Source organism: Salmo salar, chromosome ssa22 (assembly GCF_905237065.1).
Source record: "Salmo salar chromosome ssa22, Ssal_v3.1, whole genome shotgun sequence".
Classification (NCBI taxonomy): Eukaryota; Metazoa; Chordata; class Actinopteri; order Salmoniformes; family Salmonidae; genus Salmo; species Salmo salar.
Window position 1 is genome coordinate 36208518 of NC_059463.1, and position 24085 is coordinate 36232602.

Genomic DNA, 24085 nt, shown 5'->3' on the forward strand with positions numbered 1-24085 from the left:
AAGCACCACCCTCCTTTTGAAGCTTCCAGTCTGTTATTTGAACTCAATCAGCTTGACAGAGTGATCTCCAGCCTTGTCCTCGTCAACACTCGCACCTGTATTAACGAGAGAATCACTGACATGATGTCAGCTGGTCTTTTAGGGGCAGGGCTGAAATGCAGTGGAAATGTTTTTGGGGGATTCAGTTCATTTGCATGGCAAAGAGGGACTTTGCAATTAATTGCAATTCATCTGATCACTCTTCATAACATTCTGGAGTATATGCAAATTGCCATAATACAAACTGAGGCAGCAGACTTTGTGAAAATGTATATTTGTGTCAATCTCAAAACCTTTGGCCACGACTGTACATAAGCATTCAGATCCTTTACTCAGTACTTTGTTGAAGCACCTTTGGAGAGATTACAGCCTCGTGTGTTCTTGGGTATGACGCTACAAGCTACTGGCGGCCAGCTCTAGGAAGAGTCTTGTTTGTCACATACAGTGTTTAGCAGATGTTATTACGGGTGTAGTGAAATGCTTGTGTTTCTAGCTCCAACAGTGCAGTAATATCTAACAATACACACAATCTAAAGTAAAGGAATGGAATTGTAACGGCTGACCAAAGCGCAGCGTGTTGATTGCTCATGATGAATATTTATTTGAACTCAAAACACTAAAGAAAAAATAACAAAGCGAAAACAAAAGCGCACAGTTCTGTCAGGTACATAAACTAAACAGAAGACAACTACCCACAAACACAGGTGGAAAAAACCCCTACTTAAGTATGATCTCCAATTAGAGACAACGAGGACCAGCTGCCTCTAATTGGAGATCATCCCAAAAAACAACATCATAGAAATAGAAAACTAGACCCTAAACATAGAACTACAAAACATAGAAAAACACAAAACACCCCCGTCACGCCCTGACCTACTCTACCATAGAAAATAACATCTTACTATGGTCAGGACCTAAACACAACAATAACCCCCCCCCCCCCCCAAAAAAAAAAGGAGGGTAGGGTGGGTAACTCCTGTCTATGGCGGCTCTAGTGCAGTCCACATAACCTTATCCTCCCGCAGATCCTCCAGCTGAGGAGGCGGCTCCGGTTCGGGACGTAACCCACGCTCCACCCGCTCATCCCTCTGTTTCAGTACCACCGGACTGTAGATCATCGCCGGAGGCTCTGTGCTGCAGGCCGCCGCTGGAGGTTCTGGGCTGCAGGCCGCCGCTGGAGGTTCTGGGCTGCAGTCCGCCGCTGGAGGTTCTGGGCTGCAGGCCGCCGCTGGAGGTTCTGGGCTGCAGGCCGCCGCTGGAGGTTCTGGGTTGCAGGCCGCTGCTGGAGGTCCTGGGCTGCAGGCCGCCACTGGAGGTCCTGGGCTGCAGGCCACCGCTGGAGGTTCTGGGCTGCAGGCCGCCGCTGGAGGCTCTGGGCTGCAGGCCGCCGCTGGAGACTCTGGGCTGCAGGCCGCCTCTGGAGACTTTGGGCTGCAGGCCGCCGCTGGAGACTCTGGGCTGCAGGCCGTCTCAGGAGGTTCCGGGCTGCAGGCCATCTCAGGAGGTTCTGGGCTGCAGACCGTCTCAGGAGGTTCCGTACTAGGGAGCAATATTGGAGGCTCCGGACTGGGGAGCGTCGCTGGAGGCTCTGGACTGGGGAGCGTCGCTGGAGGCTCCGGACTGGGGAGCGTCACTGCAGGCTCCGTGCCATGGATCATCACTGGAGGCTTTGTGCCATGGATCATCACTGGAGGCTCCGGGCCATGGATTATCACTGGAGGCTTCGTGCCATGGATCATCTCTACAGGCTCCGGGCCATGGATCATCCCTACAGGCTTCTTGCCATGGATTATCCCCACAGGCTCCGGGCCATGGATTATCACTGGAGGCTTCGTGCCATGGATCATCCATACAGGCTCCGGGCCATGGATCATCACTGGAGGCTTCGTGCCATGGATCATCACTGGAGGCTTTGGACCATAGATCATCACTGGAGGCTTCTTTCGTGGAGCTGGAACAGGTCTCACTGACTGGGGAGACGCACAGGAGACTGGGTGCGCAGAGCAGGCACAGGGTATACTGGGCCGTGGAGGCGCACTGGAGGTCTGGAGCTTAGGGCTGGCACACCCCGTCCTGGCTGGATGTTTACTTTAGCCCAGCAAGGGCGGAGCGCTGGCACAGGACGAACTGGTTTGTGCTGGTGAACGGGGGGTACCGTGCGTAGAGCTGGCGCAGGATAACCTGGGCCGAAGAGACGCACTGGAGACCAGGAACGTTGAGCCGGCACCCTTCTTCCTGGCTGACTGCCAACTCTAGCACGGCAACTGTGGGACGCTTGCACCGAGCGCCCCCGGGCTGCAGCTGTGCACTGGCGACACAGTGCGCATCCCCGCATAACACAGGGATTGCTCGGTCACTCGCTCCCCACGGTAAGCATGGGGAGTTGGCTCAGGTCTCAACCCCGACTTCGCCAATCTCCCCGTGTGCCCCCCCAAATTTTGGGGGGGAGCTGCCTCTTGGGCTTCCGTCGTTGGGCTAGCTCCTCGTAATGTCGCCGTTCTGCTTTCGCTGCCTCTATTTCCTCCTTCGGACGGCGATACTCCCCGTCCTGCGTCCAGGGTCCCTTCCCGTCTCGGATTTCCTCCCAGGTCCATTTATCCTGCCCACGCTGCTTGGTCCTTTGGTGGTGGGTAGTTCTGTAACGACTGTCGTAGAGAGGGGACCAAAGCGCAGCGTGTTGATTGCTCATGATGAATATTTATTTGAACTCAAAACACTAAAGAAAAAATAACAAAGCGAAAGCGCACAGTTCTGTCAGGTACATAAACTAAACAGAAGACAACTACCCACAAACACAGGTGGGGAAAACCCCTACTTAAGTATGATCTCCAATTAGAGACAACGAAGACCAGCTGCCTCTAATTCGAGATCATCCCCCCCAAAAAAATTAAAAATAGAAAACTAGACCCTAAACATAGAACTACAAAACATATAAAAACACAAAACACCCCCTGTCACGCCCTGATCTACTCTACCAGCTAAATAACATCTTACTATGGTCAGGACGTGACAGGAATTAAGAATGTATAAATATTTGGAAGAGCAATGTCAGAGCAGCATAGACTAAGATACAGTATATACATATGAGATGAGTAACGCCAAATCTATAAACATTATTAAAATGACTAGTGTTCCAATTATTAAAATGGCCAGTGATTTCAATTCTATGAATAGGGCAGAAGCCTCTAATGTGCTAGTGATTACTATTTACAAGTCTGATTGCCTCGAGATAAAAGCTGTTTATCAGTCTCTCGGTCCCAGCTTTGATGCACCTGTACTGACCTCGCCTTCTGGATGATAGCGGGGTGAACAGACAGTTGCTCGGGTGGTTGTTGTCCTTTATGATCTTTTTGGCCTTTCTGTGACATCGGGTGCTGTAGGTGTCCTGGAGGGCAGGTACTTTGCCCGATGATGCGTTGGGCAGATAGGAACCACCATCTGGAGAGCCTTGCGGTTGCGGGTGATGCAGTTGCCGTACCAGGCGGTGATACAGCCCGACAAGATGCTCTCAATTGTGCATCTGTAAAAGTTTGTGAGGGTTTTAGGTGCCAAGCCAAATTTCTTCAGCCTTCTGAGGTTGAAGAGGTGCTGTTGCACCTTCTTCACCACACTGTCTGTGTGGGTGGATCATTTTAGTTTGCCCGTGATGTGTACACTGAGGAACTTGAAGCTTTCCACCTTCTCCACTGCGGTCCCTTCGATGTGGATTAGAGGGTGCTCCCTCTGCTGTTTTCTGAAGTCCATGATCATCTCCTTTGTTTTGTTGACGTTGGGTGAGAGGTTATTTTCCTGGCACCACACTCCTATGGCCCTCACCTCCTCCCTGTAGGCTGTCGTCATTGTTGGTAATCAGGCCTACTACTGTTGTGTTGTCTGCAAACTTGATGATTGAGTTGGATGTGTGCGTGGCCATGCAGTCATGGGTGAACAGGGAGTACAGGAGGGGGCTGAGCACACATCCTTGTGGGGCCCCAGTGTTGAGGATCAGCAAAGTAGAGGTGTTGTTTCCTACGTTCACCACCTGGGGGCGGCCCGTCAGGAAGTCCAGGACCCAGTTGCACAGGGCAGGGTTCAGACCCAGGGCCTCGTGCTTATTGATGAGCTTGGAGGGAACTATGGTGTTGAATGCTGAGCTATAGTCAATGAACAGCATTCTTACATAGGTATTCCTCTTGTCCAGATGGGATAGGGCAGTGTGCAGTGCGATGGCGAATGTATCGTCTGTGGATCTGTTGGGGCGGTAAGCAAACTGAAGTGGGTCTAGGGTGTCAGGTAAGGTAGAGGTGATATGCTCCTTGACTAGTCTCTCAAAGCACTTCATCATGACGGAAGTGAATGCTACGGGGCGATAGTCATTTAGTTCAGTTACCTTTGCTTTCTTGGATACAGGAACAATGGTGGCCATCTTGAAGCATGTGGGGATAACAGACTGGGATAGGGAGAGTCTGCACATGCTCTGAGGTTGCGGCTAGGGATGCTGTCTGGGCCGGCAGCCTTGCGAGGGTTAACACGCTAAAATGTCTTAATCACGTCGGCCACGGAGAAGGAGAGCCCACATTCCTTTGTAGCGGGCTGTGTCGGTGGCTCTGTGTTATCCTCAAAACAGGCGAAGAAGGTGTTTAGCTTGTCTGGATGCAAGACGTCGTTGTCCACGATATGGCTGGTTTTCCCTTTGCAGTCCATGATTGTCTACGGACAATTTCTCTGACCTCAAGGCTTGGTTTTTGCTCTGACATGCACTGTCAACTGTGGGACCTTATATAGACAGGTGTGTGCCTTTCCAAATCATGTCCAATCAATGTCCAGACAATTTTTTGTTTAATCAATTTTAGAATAAGTCTGTAACGTAACAAAATGTGGAAAAAGTCAAGGGGTCTGAATACTTTCCGAATGCACTCCATATCAATCTTGAACAGGATTATCTATTTTGGATGCAATTTGAATGGAATTGATGGAGAGAGAGAAAATCTGCGAGAGAGTGCTTGCTCGTCCACTGATATAAAGCAACAATATTGGAGTGTTTTAAAAACCTTGCAGCTGCAATAAAAAAAAAAAAAATCTTTACAATTAAAAAATAAGCTGATCCCCGAAAGCCAGATGGAGATGTGTAAATTAGATGCGCATTCGGTATTTATATTACTGTAGCATATGCTATGTTGCATCAAATGTAGGTCTACCTGTCACAATTGAACAAGTTATCATGATGAGATGATAGGTCTACAAACTGAGAGAGGCTGTCGGTCCCAAGACTGAGCTTTTATGATTCATCATGCAGTGACCACAGAGGCCATAAAGAATCCAGATTTAGACATATCATATAATTTAACAGTTACATTCCACGTCATGCTGTTCATATAAACAATTCATTATAATTTATCGGTTTCTCGCAGTTATTTATCCCGGGAAAAAGGAGGGGTTTTGGGCGGTACATTTCGGTAAATTTCAGTAAATCTCAGTAACCGGGTTCCCGCAATTCAACCCTACTGTAGAAGTCATTTATAGTAAAAGACTGGATACATAACTGGATACAATAATTGTGTTAGTTATCGGTGGCTTCCAATGACAAGAGAACCCCTCTATCAGAAGGTAAGAATCACTGATAGTAAAATAATAACCAAGCCATCTAATTAGTCATCTAGGGTTTCAATGAGAAGTGCAGAATTGCACATTTATACCTTGATTGAACAATCTCTCTGCTCTCTCTGTTCTACCCAGAATCAAGAAATTGAGGAGCTCACAAAGATCTGTGACGAACTAATAGCAAAGCTCGGGACATCAGACTGATACCTGATATCATAAACGTTGGAGTTGTTGGATGTACTGTTCCAGCAACTTCTCTCCCCTCTGCCTTACCATTGCAGCCAAGGCCTAACCATCCCCACTGCAGCTAGCTGGTAAATTACTGTATACACTTCTATACAATCTGAACCCGTCTATGCTATTATTACTAAAACACATAGTCACCCCTGTTGTTTCAGATTGGAACAAATAAACAGCGAAACAGCAATGAGTGAGTATATATATATATATATATACACTGCTCAAAAAAATAAAGGGAACACTTAAACAACACAATGTAACTCCAAGTCAATCACACTTCTGTGAAATCAAACTGTCCACTTAGGAAGCAACACTGATTGACAATACATTTCACATGCTGTTGTGCAAATGGAATAGACAACAGGTGGAAATTATAGGCAATTAGCAAGACACCCCCAATAAAGGAGTGTTGACCACAGACCACTTCTCAGTTCTTATGCTTCCTGGCTGATGTTTTGGTCACTTTTGAATGCTGGCGGTGCTTTCACTCTAGTGGTAGCATGAGACGGAGTCTACAACCCACACAAGTGGCTCAGGTAGTGCAGCTCATCCAGGATGGCACATCAATGCGAGCTGTGGCAAGAAGGTTTGCTGTGTCTGTCAGCGTAGTGTCCAGAGCATGGAGGCGCTACCAGGAGACAGGCCAGTACATCAGGAGACGTGGAGGAGGCCGTAGGAGGGCAACAACCCAGCAGCAGGACCGCTACCTCCGCCTTTGTGCAAGGAGGAGCAGGAGAAGCACTGCCAGAGCCCTGCAAAATGACCTCCAGCAGGCCACACATGTGCATGTGTCTGCTGAAATGGTCAGAAACAGACTCCATGAGGGTGGTATGAGGGCCCGACGTCCACAGGTGGGGGTTGTGCTTACAGCCCAACACCGTGCAGGACGTTTGGCATTTGCCAGAGAACACCAAGATTGGCAAATTCGCCACTGGCGCCCTGTGATCTTCACAGATGAAGCAGGTTCACACTGAGCACATGTGACAGACGTGACAGAGTCTGGAGACGCCGTGGAGAATGTTCTGCTGCCTGCAACATCCTCCAGCATGACCGGTTTGGCGGTGGGTCAGTCATGGTGTGGGGTGGCATTTCTTTGAGGGGCCGCACAGCCCTCCATGTGCTCGCCAGAGGTAGCCTGACTGCCATTAGGTACCGAGATGAGATCCTTAGACCCATTGTGAGACCACATGCTGGTGCGGTTGGCCCTGGATTCCTCCTAATGCAAGACAATGCTAGACCTCATGTGGCTGGAGTGTGTCAGCAGTTCCTGCAAGAGGAAGGCATTGATGCTATGGATGGCCCGCCCATTCCCCAGACCTGAATCCAATTGAGCACATCTGGGACATCATGTCTCGCTCCATCCACCAATGCCACGTTGCACCACAGACTGTCCAGGAGTTGGCGGATGCTTTAGTCCAGGTCTGGGAGGAGATCCCTCAGGAGACCATCCGCCACCTCATCAGGAGCATGCCCAGGCATTGTAGGGAGGTCATACAGGCACGTGGAGGCCACACACACTACTGAGCCTCATTTTGACTTGTTTTAAGGACATTACATCAAAGTTGGATCAGCCTGTAGTGTGGTTTTCCACTTTAATTTTGAGTGTGACTCCAAATCCAGACCTCCATGGGTTGATAAATTGGATTTCCATTGATTATTTTTGTGTGATTTTGTTGTCAGCACATTCAACTATGTAAAGAAAAAAGTATTTAATAAGATTATTTCTTTCATTCAGATCTAGGATGTGTTGTTTAAGTGTTCCCTTTATTTTTTTGAGCAGTATATCTATATATATATATATATATTATTTTTTAGTATTTTTTTAATTTTTTTTATAACCAATTAAGTATTGACTTGGCAATTTGTAATGTTCAATGTGCAGCTTTGATGCGCATGTAGGGCCAAATCTTAACTTTTGGATAAATTAGGAAAATTAAGGTCAAGTTAAGGTATGGACCTTACTGTCGATTTCTACTTATTGTAAGTGAAACTATGTGAAGGAACTAGAAGCTAGTAACCTGTTGTTTTGCGTACTGTGTGTATGGTGTGTTTGTAAAGTGTGTGCCCCATCATGGATTATCGTGTACCACATCATGGATTATCAGTGTTGTCAGAAGAGACAGAGACGTGTGTTCCAGAGAGGGTGTGAGGGATATTCTTTTGATACAGTTGGTGGCTCTCTTTTTGTATTTACTTGTGTTCAACAGTTTTACACAATCATCCTGCTGCTATTCTAGTTTGTTTTTGTTGATTATATTCAATTTCTGTCTCGTCTCGTTTGATCTTCTGTTGTTTTATATGTTTGTTTGCTCCCTTTCTTTAGGTAGGGCAATGCTTTTAGGGGTATGCAAGTATAAATCACATAATTTTTTTTGATCATGGGAAAATATATAGACAATATATAGGCTTCAATCCATATTCCTTGTGTTTTAGTGCTTAGCCCATGTAGCCTATAACTAAAGAGCACTGTTCTCTGACCTCATCATAGCACATAGTATTACACGAACAGCTTAACAAATCTATCAGTTGAGTAATGACATACCCTGTTATCATTTTAGTTTCACTCTCTTTAAGAATGGTTTGAAACTGCCATGGTGTTTTTTCTTCTTCATTTTAGCTAGACACAGCATAGAGGAGCTGTGGTTACATTGATTGGCTCTCTGCAGCACAGCCACAGTTAAGTTTCTCTCTAGGCCTTGGGAAAACAAGACAAATATTTTCCATCATCACCATAATTCTTGGGTTGCCAAATGTTCCCCCTCAAAACCTATCACTGTGGTAGTGTTCCAGGCTCAATACCAGTCGTTATTAGAGATTATGATGGATCTGTAAACTGTTTCAATGCAGGCGTGGATGCTTGTTTAGATAGATGTTCTCAGAGCTATCAAAAAGCAAACTGGTTGCCCAGCATAACAAGTGTTTGCTCAATGTTATAACAATATATAGGGCCAGTTCCAAACGACCCTTTAGGACTACAAGGACCTATAGTATGTGGACATGGAAGTTGGAGAAACCCAGATGAGGTCCTATCTGGGTCATCGTTTGGGAGTCTGCCTTATTGTACCTATTTCATGGATCAACATCATCATCATCAGTACAGTACAATCCACTGCCAAATGTTATTATTTTGCCATGTCAAAGGCCGTTTGAAGCTGCTTTTAAATGTCTATAGCTGCCGTAATGTGTACATTTTATATTGTATGAAAATAATATTATTTTATTTTATTGTCAGTATTTGTAAAGAGGACAGAATAACAGAAAAGTGATTTTATTATAGTTTCTGATATACTGTATAGTGTGTGCAGAAGGAATTCCTTGAATAAAGGTTATCATGATTAATGTTATACTGTGAACTATGTAGCGCACTGGACAGCAGACATTGTGCCTTAAGCTTAAAGGTCCAATGGAGCCATTTTTATCTCAATATCAAATAATTTCTGGGTCTTGCTTCAATAACACTCAGTGATAGTCAACTTCAACAGTGTAATAACACATTCAGAATCGTCCATCAAAATTCCATTGAAGTATAAAATTATTATTTAAAACTAAATATTGTTATATATACAGTATCAGTAATAGGTTTGGACACACCTACTCATTCAAGGGTTTTTCTTTATTTTTACTATTTGCTACATTGTAGAATAATAGTGAAGACATCAATAAGAGTGAAGACAATAACACATATGGAATCATGTAGTAACCAAAAAAGTGTTAAACAATTCAAAATATATTTTAGATTTTAGATTCTTCAAAGCAGCCATCCTTTGCCTTGATGACAGCACACTCTTGGCATTCTCTCAACCAGCTTCACCTGGAATGCTTTTCCAACAGTTTTGAAGGAGTTATCAGATATGTTGAGCATTTGTTGGCTGCTTTTCCTTCACTCTGTGGTCCAACTCATCCCAAACAATCTCAATTGGGTTGTCGGGTGATTGTGGAGGCCAGGTCATCTGATGCAGCTCTCCATCACAGTCCTTCTTGGTCAAATAGCCCTTACACAGCCTGGAGGTGTGTTGGGTCATTGTCCTGTATAAAAACAAATGATAGTCCCACTAAGCGCAAACAATATGGGATGGTGTATCGATGTAGAATGCTGTGGTAGCCATGCTGGTTAAGTGTGCCTTGAATTATAAATAAATTATAACACACAACAAATTCCACAAATTAACTTTTAACAAAATTAACTTTCAACCTGTTAATTGAAATGCATTCCAGGTGACTACCTCGTGAAGCTGGTTTAGAGAATGCCAAGAGTGTGCAAAGCTGTCATCAAGGCAAAGGGTGGCTACTTTGAAGAATCTAAATTGATTTGTTTGACACTTTTTTGGTTACTACATGATTCCATGTGTTATTTCATAGTGTTGATGTCTTCACTATTATTCACAATGTAAAAATAGTAAAAAATTAAGAAAAACCCTTCAATGAGTAGGTGTGTCCAAACATTTGACTGGTACTGTAAATATACTTAGAATTTTAATTAGTGTGCTGGCTTCAGTAAAATCTGTGACATCTAAATTCCACTCAGTGTAAGTTAGTTCATAAAAGACACTGAATTGTGTTGACATTTGACAAATAAACATTCAACAAATGGCAATATTTATAGTATAACCACCAGGGAATTAAAGCAATAACAATCACATCTCTGATTTCAAAATGAATGACACTGTGTGTGTGTGTGTGTGTGTGTGTGTGTGTGTGTGTGTGTGTGTGTGTGTGTGTGTGTGTGTGTGTGTGTGTGTGTGTGTGTGTGTGTGTACATGCTACAGGGAAACACATCTCATGTCACATATCTCATTCCACATGAACAGAAGTTTGACTCAGGTGGACTCAGGTGTTCCTAGGAGGCTATTTGACATTGAAATCCCAACCATAAACCCTGGGTAGAGGGGCTCAGTGAATATGGCGTGGAATGCATGCAGGTGGGTCAGTGTGTCAGAAGAGACGCTGTAGATGGACAGAGTGCCAGCCAGTCAGTCCAGATACACTCCTACTCTTTTGGAGGAGGGGACACACATGGTATTGCGATTATCATTGTGCCTAGCAATGTAACTGTCACTATAGCATCCCAGAATCCAAGATGTTATTGTGTCCAAGCACACAGACATTAAAATAGTTGTTTCATTTATAGGCCACTGCTATATCAACTGTTTTCCCACTCCACTCTACCTCCCAGTAACAGCGCCCAGTAAGACCCTCTCTACACAGCACCATTGCCCAGTCTTTAAATCTGTCTAGGTGATCAGGATACGGCTGCTCATCTTCCACCCATGTAACCTTTCTGTTCTCCTCAGACAGAATGAGCTTTCTGCATGCTGTGTTTGGGTCCAGTGTGAGCTCACAGGCATCTGATGGTGAAAACAAGACACAACATATTGTGTTGGGAATACAATTACAATTCAAGTAGGAATACGTTACAATTCCCACCAAGTGGGTTAACCCTATTGGCTCAATGTGTAGAGTGATTGGCTTTCACAGCAGCGACCAAGGTTAGCTTCCCTGCCTCGCTGTTTGCTGCATCAGTGTCAGAAGTGGGATGGTGGCTGTGAGGCCATTGGAACACACGGCCGGACGTGTTGGGGGGCTAATGTGGTCAAAGCATGGGGATGTGAGAGGGCAGTATACCGATATGAACCACGCTACAGTTCCTACCAAGTGGGTTAACCCTATTTCAGTGATGATATGTTGGGTGTTTGCCTTTCACACCAGTGGCCCGGGTTTGCATCCCTGCCCCACTATTTGCTAAAATATTACAAATCATGTTTATGGAATCGAGCCAACCATAGATTATTGCTCTCCAGCTACGTATTGCATCATGAATAATTAGCTGATGTCTGACTGTAGACTGAACTCTGCATTCAGCACTCCTTCATTCTTTTGCTGTAATCAATAATTGCAGAATGTTTATTCCAGGAAGGAACAATCTGGATCTTGAATCAGAATCTTTGTGGTTTCAGATCAATCTCCCAAGTTTCATCTGAATACATTTTAGCTATACACAGTAAGTTATTCCTCAAAGCAGTCATCACTCAACACTGTAGGGAAAAAACAAACCATGATTCAGTATCAAACTTACTTACACACGTATGCGCAAACAAACACACGCACAAATATGCACACACACACACACACACACGCACGCACACACACACACACACACACACACACACACACACACACACACACACACACACACACACACACACACACACACACACACACACACACACACACACACACACACACACACACACACACACACACACACACACACACGGTCTACCTGTGTGTAACATGAAAACAGATTGACACAAACCCTCAACATACTTGACCAGGCAGCCTGTAGAGTGTGTATCATGATTTCTACATGTAGCATATCAAATCAAATTAGACTAACAGTGAAATGCTTCCTTACGGGCCCTTCCCAACAATGCAGAGAGAAAAAAAGAGAAATAATTGAAAAATAGACAAATAATGACACAAGGAGTAAATACACAATGACTAACGATAACTTGGCTATATACAGGGGTACCAGTACCGAGTCAATGTGCAGGGGTACGAAGTAATTGAGGTACCTATGTACATATAGGTAGGGATAAGTGACTAGGCAACAGGATAGATACTAAACAGTAACAGCAGTAACACAAAATTATTTTATACACATAGTGCTAAAATCTCGAGAAGGAGTGTGGCAGCTATCTTTTTTTTGTCAGCTGAACAATCACAATGAAAATTTTACAAAAGCAAATGAGTGGTTTATTGTACATTGATTTGAGTTCATACACCTCTTCCTATAACAAACATGACAAAGATGCAGATTCTTTTTGAGTTTGGATTTCTCTATCATTATGTCGATTGGGAGCAGTGAAGCTCAATTCTCATGACCAAATATATTAGGCTTGTATTGGCCTATATAAACCCGTTGAACTATACTCATTTGTTAAAAAAATACATGAATACTGACCTTAGTGTCTCCAATTTACAGTGTGGACTCTCCAGTCCAGCAGAGAGCAGCTTTACTCCTAAATCCTGCAGGTTGTTGTCACTCAGGTTCAGCTCTCTCATTTGTGAGGAGTTTGACCTGAGAGTCGGGGCCAGAAAAGCGCTACAACTCTCTGTAAGGTTATACCCATTAGGTCTAAATAAAAAGTAGAAATTGGAAATGTTCAGTATCTTGTGTACCAAGTTATTTCTGGATGGCCTACCTGTGTAATAAAGCTCTCGTACCTTTGTTCAGTAGAACCATCTCCCTTTCTGAATACATATAGTCTATGGAACATAGACTGGTCACTCTTCATGGACACACAGCTGGGAAAAGGTGAATCTGGTCTTTCCTGCTGGATTGGGCTTCAACTCAACAGAGACAGACCTTGATTCTCTAATTGATGCTGTCTACTGTTGATGATGTCATATACAAAGTAACTGTACATATACAACGTGCTTCTACACCTGAATTGCTTGCTGTTTGGGGTTTTAGGCTGGGTTCCTGTACAGCACTTTGTGACATCAGCTGATGTAAGAAGGGCTTTATCAATACATTTGATTGATTGATTTATTGTACTGTAGGCTACGCTGTACACACAAAAACACACACATACTCGCACACACATGCACACAGGATTGGGTAAGTTACTTTCTAAATGTAATCAGTTACAGTTAATAGTTACACAACCGTTCAAAAGTTTGTGGTCACTTAGAAATGTCCTTGTTTTTGAAAGAAAAGCAACTTTTTTGTCCATTAAAATAACATTAAATTGATCAGAAATACAGTGTAGACATTGTTAATGTTGTAAATGACTATTGTAGCTGGAAACGGCAGATTTTTAATGGAATATCTACATAGGCGCACAGAGGCCCATTATCAGCAACCATCACTCCTGTGTTCCAATGGCACGTTGTGTTAGCTAATCCAAGTTTATCATTTTAAAAGGCTAATTGATCATTAGAAAACCATTTTGCAATTATGTTAGCACAGCTGAAAATGGTTGTCCTGATTAAAGAAGCAATAAAACTGTCCTTCTTTAGACTAGTTGAGTATCTGGAGCATCAGCATTTGTGGGTTTGATTACAGGCTCAAAATGGCCAGAAACATAGGACTTTCTTCTGAAACTCGTCAGTCTATTCTTGTTCTGAGAAATGAAGGCTATTCCATGCCAGAAATTGCCAAAAAACTGAAGATCTCGTACAACCCTGTGTACTACTCCCTTCACAGAACAGTGCAAACTAGCTCTAACCAGAATAGAAAGAGGAGTGGGAGGCCCTGGTGCACAACTGAGAAAAACAAGGGCATTTCTAAGTGACCCCAAACTTTTGAACGGTAGTGTACCTGTCCAAAATTGTAATCAGTAATGGAACTTTTGGATTACCCAAACTCAGTAACTCAATCTGATTATTTTTGTATTACTTTCTCCTTGAGAGGCATTAGAAGAAGACAAAAAGGATCCATCAAACGGGTTTGGTGTGTCAACATAGTAGTCTCAGACTTGTGGTCAGACTCACTCAAATTTAAACTTGCACCTTTTTTCAATCCCGAATTGAATGACATTAAGAAAACAGAAAAGTGACATAATGTATTTTTCCGCAATCCTTTCTGAATTTAAAAGTAATCCAAGAAGTAATCATCTAGTTTTTCAAAAGTATCTGTAATCTGATTACAACATTTTAGCTGGTAATGTAACTGATTACAGTTACAGTTTTTTGGGTAATCAGATTACATGTAATCAGTTACTCCCCAAACCTGCACGTTCATGAATTTCATATGGGAATATTTTACATAAAATACAGCCCTCATACCTTTGTTCAGTAGAACCTTCTCCCTTTGTGAATATGTCTGGTCGTCCCATAGACTGGTCACTCTTCATGGACACAGCTGGGAACAGGTGAGTCTGGTTTCCTGCTGCATTGGGCTTCAATACCACAGAGACCTTCAGTCTCTAATGCATGCTGTCTAATGATAATGTACAAGCTCACATACATTTTGGGTGTACAAAACAGTGTACAATAACACACGCACACGCTCGCTCGGAAACGCACACACACTCTTTCTCGTTCTTTCTTTCTCTCTCCCTTTCCTCCCACCTTTTAGCTTTTGTGTTGGTTGATGTTCCCCAGAGAGATTCATTTTAGAGACAGTGCCCCTGTTCTCTCTCTCTCCTCAGAGACACTTATTGAACCTATAACCAAAGACATCCAGCATACAGTATGTTACAGTCGAATAAAACAATAGTACAGAAGGTCTTATGATGGTCATAAAACACAACATTTGAAGGAAAATACAATGAAGAACAATAAAACCATCAACATCTGTAAACATCTTGATGGGGATAATTTGGGAATATGGAATACCTTTTCTATGGCATTTATATTTACATTTCTAATTCATTTTTTTTGCAGTTTCTGTGTTTCTTGTTCTCTTCTCATGTTTGTCAATTATTTGTATCTCGGATCCAAGGTCAATGATAAAGTGTCACACCCTGATCTGTTTCACCTGTTTTTGTACTTGTCTCGACCCCCCACCAGGTGTCTCCCATCTCCCTTCATTATCCCCTGTGTATTTATACCTGCGTTTTCTGTTTGCCTGTTGCGAGTTGTCCTGTCAAGTCCTATCAGCATGTTCCCGTGTTTCCTGTGCTCTAGTTTTTCCCTAGTCTTCCCAGTTCTGACTTTCTATGCCTCCTGTGTCTGCATCTGTGTCTTAGCCTGAGCCTGATAATAAAGACTGTTGCCTTCTCAGTGTTGATTCAATAAACTTGGTCACGGTCTAGTGAAACAAATGTTCACGTTTGCATAAGCACCTGTTTTACCCTTTAATAGTATTCCTTTATTAGAATAATTACTGTAGCCTATAATATTATTTGTAGGTTGTGCTCTATCTAGGTAGAGATTGTGATAATAATTGCACTAGATAAAGTCCGTATCTCTATTATGCGGATAGCTCTCCTTCCTTTGTTACGTTACTAGAATCAGACAATACATTTAATATGTTTACATAATTAGTTGGGTCCTTACCTTGTTGTGGCCTGGAATCATAACTAGAATATCTCCAGATCAACTTTTCCATTTATATTCTTGAAGATGCTTGAGAAATGTTGTTTGTGCACCTCTTAATTAAATTGCATGCACTTTACCTTCTAGGTGGGGCCACCTACAACTGACCTTTGGATACCAAAATACCAGAAATAAATGACGACAGGGAAAGTTCTGGGTGTACAATAATATTGTAATGATAAGGAAAACATATATTTTAAACTCCTAACCCAACTTTAAACTGACTCAAATGACATTGCTTGGGAAAGCATTTTTGTGTTAAGTATTTAAAAAATACATGTTTTTTTTTTACTTAAAGGAAACTAGAGCTGGTTTAAAGGAACTCTAGCCCAAGCTGGTATGATCTTACTCATACAGTAGCCTTCAGTGCCTTCTGTTAGTCACTTAACAGTGGAACAGCACAGCAATATCAGACTTCAGGCTACAGTATGCTAAGTCTATGGCCCTGTTTGAATACCTTTAGGATATATTAAATGCACTCTTCCTTCCTCAAGGAAATCAATGATCTGACATGGAAATCTGGTAAAGGCACTGAAGTGGAAAACATGTTTTTAACCTATCCTCTCACTTCCAGGTCAGTGATTAGCTCAAGGAAGGATGCATTTTAAAGGTAGGCCTACTGATATGACTACTATAGATAGGACTTATGCCTAGTTTAACTACATGTCAGAATAATTAGAGTCAGATACTGGAGAAACTCAACCAGGTCAGAGTGAGGGGGTATCTATCTCAACCACTTTGCCTTTACTTAACATTGACATTGAATATGTTGAAAACTTCCATCACAGTCTTCCCAGAATAGAGTTACATCCACTTGTCATTTTGGAACATCATTGTTCACAGGAGTTTGTTCACACCTCTTGAAATGTTTTGTTGTTGAAAGAGTTTGGAGTCTTCTAATATTAGAATGGTTGCGATGGTAGTTTAGGCTAGCCTCTAGTATTGAGTTGCAGCTGGAGCAATCTAATGTCAATTTTAGGGGATCTATATAGCAAGCCTTTATTAAAAAATAATTTAGGATATTTGTTTTGGTGGAAATGTTGTTTTCTTCCACTAGCAACAGGCAAAATGTATCATAATTGTCCCTAAAACAAGTCAAGTTCAGCTGCTTTCGTAATTCTCCTGTGGACACCGGGAAGGAAGGATGCCCGAAGACGTCATGACTGCAGGACTCTGCTTCCATTGATAGGCCTATTACGGGAGGAGGAGAAAGTTTCGAGGAATCACTGGATTGAAGGTGGTTATAGGACTGAGGCCGACCTGCTGAGGTAGAGGTGGGAGGCTGGAAAACATACTCAATAAAGTGATCAAGTCACTGCTGCAGCATTGACATTCGATTGAAACGCTGCTCCCTTTGGCGCGAGGGCGTCTTCTGATTTTCTTAAAGTAAGTGGGTCTTTTGTATGCATGTTATAGTTATTATATTTACATTTAAATTAAATAACGATCATGAATAGCCTATACGCGCATTATAATCGTCAACATGTTGTTTGAACAGGCTATATGGTTGTTCTGAATAGCAGTAACTTCGACTAAAGGTATGCTAATTGAATGAAATGATGTCCCATTATTCCCGTAGCTAGTGTATTTAATATTTATAGTTAACTAGTTAGCTGCAATATTTAAAGCAATCAAGCAATCAAGCTCCTTGTTTTACTGCTGCTGAAGTGATTGCAGTTTTTGAATCTGAATTCAGAGCCACATTGTAGTTGCACACAGATTCACCATGGAGTGGAGTTTAGTTTTCTAGGTCAGGGAAAGATTGAAAGCCAGTCAGAAATCTTGAAAAAGTGCAGACAAATCCCTTTTAATATGTTTCGATATAAGAAACGCCCGGGTTATATATAATATGAAGGGGAAATAATGATATTCATGAGTATTAAGGGTGATTATTTTGAACTTTGCCCCCACCCCTAAGTTTTGTCATCACCATGACATTGACAGGAAAAGTTGCCCCTGGCTGGGGCTTACAAGACCACTCCCCTCAAGACCACTCACCGTTGACACTTTCATGGCCTGGCTGAAAAGAAAGATAAAGCAAAAATGCCCTTTATCTGGTTCCACAGCCCTGAGGGGTAGTATGAGCTCTGGCCCAGCCAAAGATGAAAAGATAGGAGCATGTAGAACATAGCATGAGCCCACATGTGAAACGCATTAGGCCCACAAAGTTGAGTACCTGTCTGGGGCATGCCATTCCTTCAGCCAAGCAACAGGAGAAAGCTCTATCTGCGCTGCTGACGACCTTAACACAAACCTCTCTCAGTAAATGGTGAAGCAACACAGTGACATTAGCATAATAATTAGGGAGCAATCGGTTTTTGGGGTCTAAAATGTTTGAGCTGGATGGTGACGTCTTCCCATCCATCTAGCCATCTATCCATCAATCCAATCATCTCTCTCGCTCTCTCTCTCTCTGAAACTGAAAAATCTCCTTGCTCACCTGAAGATAAATCTGTTTTGTTACCACCATACTAGAGGTCGGCCGATTAATCGGAATGGCCGATTAATTAGGGCCGATTTCAAGTTTTCATAACACTCGGTAATCGTTTTTTTTTTTTTTTACACCTTTATTTAACTGGGCAAGTCAGTTAAGAACACATTCTTATTTTCAATGACGGCCTAGGAACGGTGGGTTAACTGCCTTGTTCAGGGGCAGAATGACAGATTTTTACCTTGTCAGCTCGTGGATTAAATCTTGCAACCTTAGGGTTAACTAGTCCAACACTCTAACCACCTGCTTTACATTGCACTCCACGAGGAGCCTGCCTGTTACGTGAATGCAGTTAGAAGCCACGCTAAGTTGCTAGCTAGCATTAAACTTATCTTATAAAAAACAATCAATCAATCAATTATAATCACTAGTTAACTACACATGGTTGATGATATTACTAGTTTATCTAGCCTGTCCTGCGTTGCATATAATCGATGCGGTGCGCATTCGCGAGAAAGGACTGTCATTGCTCCAACGTGTACCTAACCATAAACATCAATGTCTTTCTTAAAACCAATACACAAGTATATATTTTTAAACCTGCATATTTAGCTAAAATAAATCCAGGTTAGCAGGCAATATTAACCAGGTGAAATTGTGGCACTTCTCTTGCGTTCATTGCACGCAGAGTCAGGGTATATGCAACAGTTTGGGCCGCCTGGCTCGTTGCGAACTAATTTGCCAGAATTTTACGTAATTATGACATAACATTGAAGGTAGTTTAAAAAAAAAAAAATGTTGTGCAATGTAACAGGAATATTTAGACTTAGGGATGCCACCCGTTAGATAAAATACGGAACGGTTCCGTATTTCACTGAAAGAAAAAACATTTTGTTTTCGAGATGATAGTTTCCGGATTCGACGATATTGATGACCTAAGGCTCGTATTTCTGTGTGTTTATTATATTATAATTAAGTCTATGATTTGATAGAGCAGTCTGACTGAGCGGTGGTAGGCACCAGCAGGCTCGTAAGCATTCATTCAAACAGCACTTTTGTGCATTTTGCCAGCAGCTGTTCGCAATGCTTCAAGCATTGCGCTGTTTATGACTTCAAGCCTATCAACTCCCAAGATTAGGCTGGTGTAACCGATGTGAAATGGCTAGCTAGTTAGCGGGTGCGCGCTAATAGCGTTTCAAACGTCACTCGCTCTGAGATTTGGAGTAGTTGTCCCCTTGCTCTGCATGGTTAACGCTGCTTCGAGGGTGGCTGTTGTCGATGTGTTCCTGGTTCGAGCCCAAGAAGGAGCGAGGAGAGGGACGGAAGCTATACTGTTACACTGGCAATACTAAAGTGCCTATAAGAACATTCAATAGTCAAAGGTATATGAAATACAAATCGTATAGAGAGAATAGTCCTATAAGTTAAAATAAGTGTTCATTCAGTATTGTTATAATTGTCATTATTACAAATACATGTTTAAAAAAATCGGCTGATTAATCGGTATCGGCTTTTTTGGGTCCTCCAATAATCTGTATCGGTGTTGAAAAATCATAATCGGCCGACCTCTACACCATACCCAATCCTCAGTCCACCCTGGAATTGTGGTGAGGTCTAGGTAGTTGGAGAAGCCCGTGAGGCTGAATGTCTGCCAGATAGCCAGTCTCTAATGACTGCTTGATGACTGACAACTGAGGATAATGTCAAAACATAAGAAGACTCTTATTTCTGGCTGATGAAATGCAACAAACATGCTGACCGTGTGACTCAAATCTCTCACCACACAAGCTGTAGCTGGTCCATTGAATGAGCTTCCGTTTTCTGTTGGTATCAGATATTCAATCGGTTCAGAGGTCCCTCAATCGTTAAAACATGTAAAAAGAAAAAAAAAAAATTTCATACATGAATATCCCTTCACACTCAACTTTGAATTCAAATATGATTCCATTCATTTCAGCAACTCATAGCACAATACAGTCTTCAAGTTTCCTAAATACATTACCTTGCTTATTTCAGTCATTCATTGGTCATTCTGGTCCGTGTCTCCTTCCTCCAGTTTACATACAGTGCGGTGAGTTCCCTGCCCATTCCGAACCATGCCGTCTCGGTGCCCTCTCCTGTGTCGCCTAGCCACGCTACTCTGTGTGTGGGCACTATGCCAGGCCCACTCGGACACCGAGCTTCCCCCTGGCACCCCCATCATCCAGCTGCGTCTGGCAGGGGACAAACGCAAGCACTACGAGGGCCGGGTGGAGGTCTACTACAATGGCGAGTGGGGCACGGTATGCGACGACGACTTCTCTATCCATGCGGCCAACATATTGTGCAGAGAGCTGGGCTACGTGGAGGCCGTGTCCTGGTCCCCATCCTCCAAGTACGGCAAGGGAGAAGGTAAGGAACACAAAGGAGTAGGGGCTTAAAGGGATAGTTCAGTAACATGTTGTAATTGGAAATCCACTTTGACCATTAAGACTTAATTAAAGGGATAGTTCAGTGAAATATATGAAAAAATATATTTGTTTCCTTTGAGAATCAATGACAGACTGCAACAAGAATTGGGTCCAGCATATTGTAGCATGGAGTGGTCCAATATTTGGAATTAGAATGATCATCATTCTTGTAACGTATTCCAGAGAGACCTTTTCTATTACCCAGGTAAATTAGAAAGATGAGATATTGTATGTCCCTCTTTGCAGGGGCTATGATTAGGATTAACGAGGATATGTCTCAATGGGAACACATGAGTCTTTGTCAATGGGAGGTTGGGTTAATAACATTTTTCATCTGGCTTTTATAGAGAGCAGCCAGAGCTCCATACATCTCAATACTGTTCCATTTGCAACCTTCAATCAGATTTATGGAGTTGGGAAAGTCATTAGACACATGACAATTCTAGAGATATTCTTACAAGACAAGGGGGATGATGAGATTATGTCTATGTGTCTGGCTTAGTGTTTCCATTTTCCAGTCATTTTCCCCACACAAAGTTGGATTGGTGTGTATCAGCTAGCTAGACATCAATGGGTAAAACAGTGGTTTTTGAGGGATTACGGTCCCAGACAGGGGAAACGTGCTGCATTAGTTACGGGATTTTCATGGAACATATGACTCTGTTTTGAGCTGCTGAGATAGAAGTCATATAATGTTCACTACATGTGCAGCCCAAAGGGTTTCTTGATCTTGAACTATGTAGACTGGAGAGTTGGGAAAGCTGGGAAAGCTAGGCTTTTGTCGCAGCCAGTATAGGTAACATAGGAATAGGTGTGGATATCCGCCCAACATCCCCAGAGCAATTTCTTTTCGCAGCATTTATAATCACAAAAGGCTGAGTTATCAAAATGTTATCTGCTGGGTGTTTCCTGCCAGGAAAGGATTATAGATATGATTTATTTAACTAGGCAAGTCAGTTAAGAACATATTCTTATTTACAATGACAGCCTACTTGGGAACAGTTAACTGCCTTGTTCAGGGGCAGAATGACAACCTTACCTTGTCAGCTTGGGGATTCGATCCAGCAACCTTCCGGTTACTGGCCCAAAACTCTAACCACTAGGCTACCTGCAGCCCCTGAACTCATGTTGTAAGTATTAGCTAAGAAGTAACAGTTATTGTTGTGGCTCATATTCAGCTTCTCCTGTGTCTGAGTTTCCCTCATCCCACACCACTGATTCAGACTGTTCTGGAACACATAGTTGGAGAGCAGACTGACTGATGATCCCCACCATGTAGCTGGATTGGATTCCAACAATGTAATGTGGTTGTAAAGGTCTGTTGTGATTGATTAGACCATTTTGATTAGTCTAAAGAGCCATACAATTTTTTTTGACAGGTGATGGCAACAGAAATTCTGTAACACATATCTTGCATGAAATGGTCAAATTTGGTCAGTCTAACCTAAGTGAAAAGGTGAGTTGTCATGAACTGTCATGATATAAGTTAAAGATCCAACGCAGTTTTTATCTCAATATCAAATAATTTTGGGGTAACAATTAAGTACCTTACCGTGATTGTTTTCAAATAAAATGGTCAAAAGAAACAAAAATATATTTTTAGCAAAGAGCAATTTCTCAAGCAAGAATTTTGCTAGGACTGTCTGGGAGTGGTCTAAGTAGGGAGTGGACTGTCTGGGAGTGGTCTAAGTAGGGAGCCAATAACTAGCTGTTATTGGCAGGGAGGTTTGGAACTCTCTTTCTTATTGGGCTATTAACAACATTTCAGGTTGCCTTTTCAAACAGCTCTTACACTTTAACGGCATTATCATAATTTTTACAATTTCACAGTATTATTTCAACCTAATTGTGTGAAAATATATATAAAACACTGGAAATCACATTTTTGACTGCACTGGGCTTTTTAAAATCTTTAAAAATGGATTTGATCAACCTCATGCCCACTTTATTAAGGTCCTGGACCCAGATTCAAATCAAATCAAATGAAATGTTATTTGTCACATGTGCCGAATACAACAGGTGTAGACCTTACTGTGAAATGCTTACTTACAAGCCCTTAACCAACAATGCAGGTCAAGAAATAGAGTAACAAAAATGTTTACTAAGTAAACTAAAGTAAACATTTTTATAAAAAGTAACACAATAAAATAATAATACCGAGGCTACATACAGGGGGTACCGGTAACGAGTCAATGGGCGGGGTACAGGTTAGTTGAGATAATTTGTACATGAAAGGTAGTGACTATGTATAGATAATAAACAGTGAGTAACAGCAGTCTAAAATCAAAGGGGGGGGTCAATGTAAATAGTCAGGGTGGCCAAATCTTGATGTATTGTTCAGCAGTCTTATGGCTTGGGCGTAGAAGCTGTTAAGGAGCCTTTAGGACCTAGACTTGGCACTCTGGTACTGCTTGCCGTGCGGTAGCAGAGACAACAGTCTATGACTTTGGTGACTGGAGTCTTTGACAATTTTTTGTGCCTTCCTCTGACACCGCCTAGTATATAGGTCTTAGATGGAAGGAAGCTTGGTCCCAGAGATGTACTGGGCTGTACGCACTACCCTCTGTAGCACCTTACAGTTGGATGCCGAGCAGTTGCCATACCAGGCGGTGATGCAACCGGTCAGGATGCTCTCGATGGTGCAGCTGTAGATCTTTTTGAGGATCTGGGGACCCATGCCAACTCTTTTCAGTCTCCTGAGGGGGAAAAGGAGTTGTCATGCCCTCTTCACGACTGTCTTGGTGTGTTTGGATCATGATAGTTTGTTGGTGATGTGGACACCAAGGAACTTGAAACTCTCGATCAGCTCCACTACAGCCCCGTCGATGTGAATGGAGGCGTGTTCGGCCCTCCTTTTCCTGTAGTCCACGATTATCTCCTTTGTCTTATTCACTTTGAGGGAGAGGTTGTTGTCCTGGCACCACACTGCCAGGTCTCTGACCTCCTCCCTATAGGCTGTCTCATCGTTGTCAGTGATCAGGCCTACCACTGTTGTGTTGTCAGCAAACTTAAAAACTTCTTTGGGATCAGTGTCCCTTCCACGGGACAGTTGAGCTAACGTAGGCTAATGCAATTAGCATGAGGTTGTATGTAACAACAAAATGTCCCAGGACATAGACATATCTGATATTGTCTGAAAGCTTAAATTCTTGTTAATCTAACTGCACTGTCCAATTTACAGTAGCTATTACGATGAAAGAATACCATGCTATTGTTTGAGGAGAGTGCCAACTGATTCTTTTCCATATCAACTCAGTGAAACATAAGATATTACTGTTTTTACTGTCATGTTGGTAAGATA

General features: G+C 42.7%; 2 protein-coding genes and 1 long non-coding RNA gene across 6 annotated transcripts in view; 2 read left to right on the plus strand and 1 right to left on the minus strand.

Annotated features, from left to right (window-relative positions):
- LOC106586881 (transforming acidic coiled-coil-containing protein 1) overlaps positions 1-6252 on the plus strand; it is a 61764-nt gene extending 55512 nt beyond the window's left edge. For 3 of the 4 annotated variants that reach the window (XM_045705455.1, XM_045705453.1, XM_045705454.1), the window contains one exon: positions 5755-6252. In XM_045705455.1, the coding sequence (XP_045561411.1) occupies positions 5755-5823 (69 nt within the window). In that variant the 3' untranslated portion in view covers positions 5824-6252. The remainder of the gene's footprint in view (positions 1-5754) is intronic. The other variant, XM_045705456.1, reaches the window with a different exon arrangement.
- Positions 6253-14162: 7910 nt separating this feature from the next.
- Positions 14163-15969, minus strand: LOC123729702 (uncharacterized). The gene is made up of 3 exons (XR_006761396.1): positions 15865-15969; positions 14935-15029; positions 14163-14762 (listed from the first exon to the last, which is right to left on the minus strand). It is a non-coding gene; the product is annotated as an uncharacterized lncRNA (long non-coding RNA).
- Positions 15970-17018: 1049 nt separating this feature from the next.
- The window catches only part of loxl2a (lysyl oxidase-like 2a), a 72234-nt gene continuing 65167 nt past the window's right edge, over positions 17019-24085 (plus strand). Inside the window, exons 1-2 of the mRNA XM_014167933.2 lie at positions 17019-17289; positions 20391-20725. Coding sequence (XP_014023408.1) covers positions 20431-20725 — 295 coding nt within the window. The 5' untranslated portion in view covers positions 17019-17289; positions 20391-20430. The remainder of the gene's footprint in view (positions 17290-20390; positions 20726-24085) is intronic.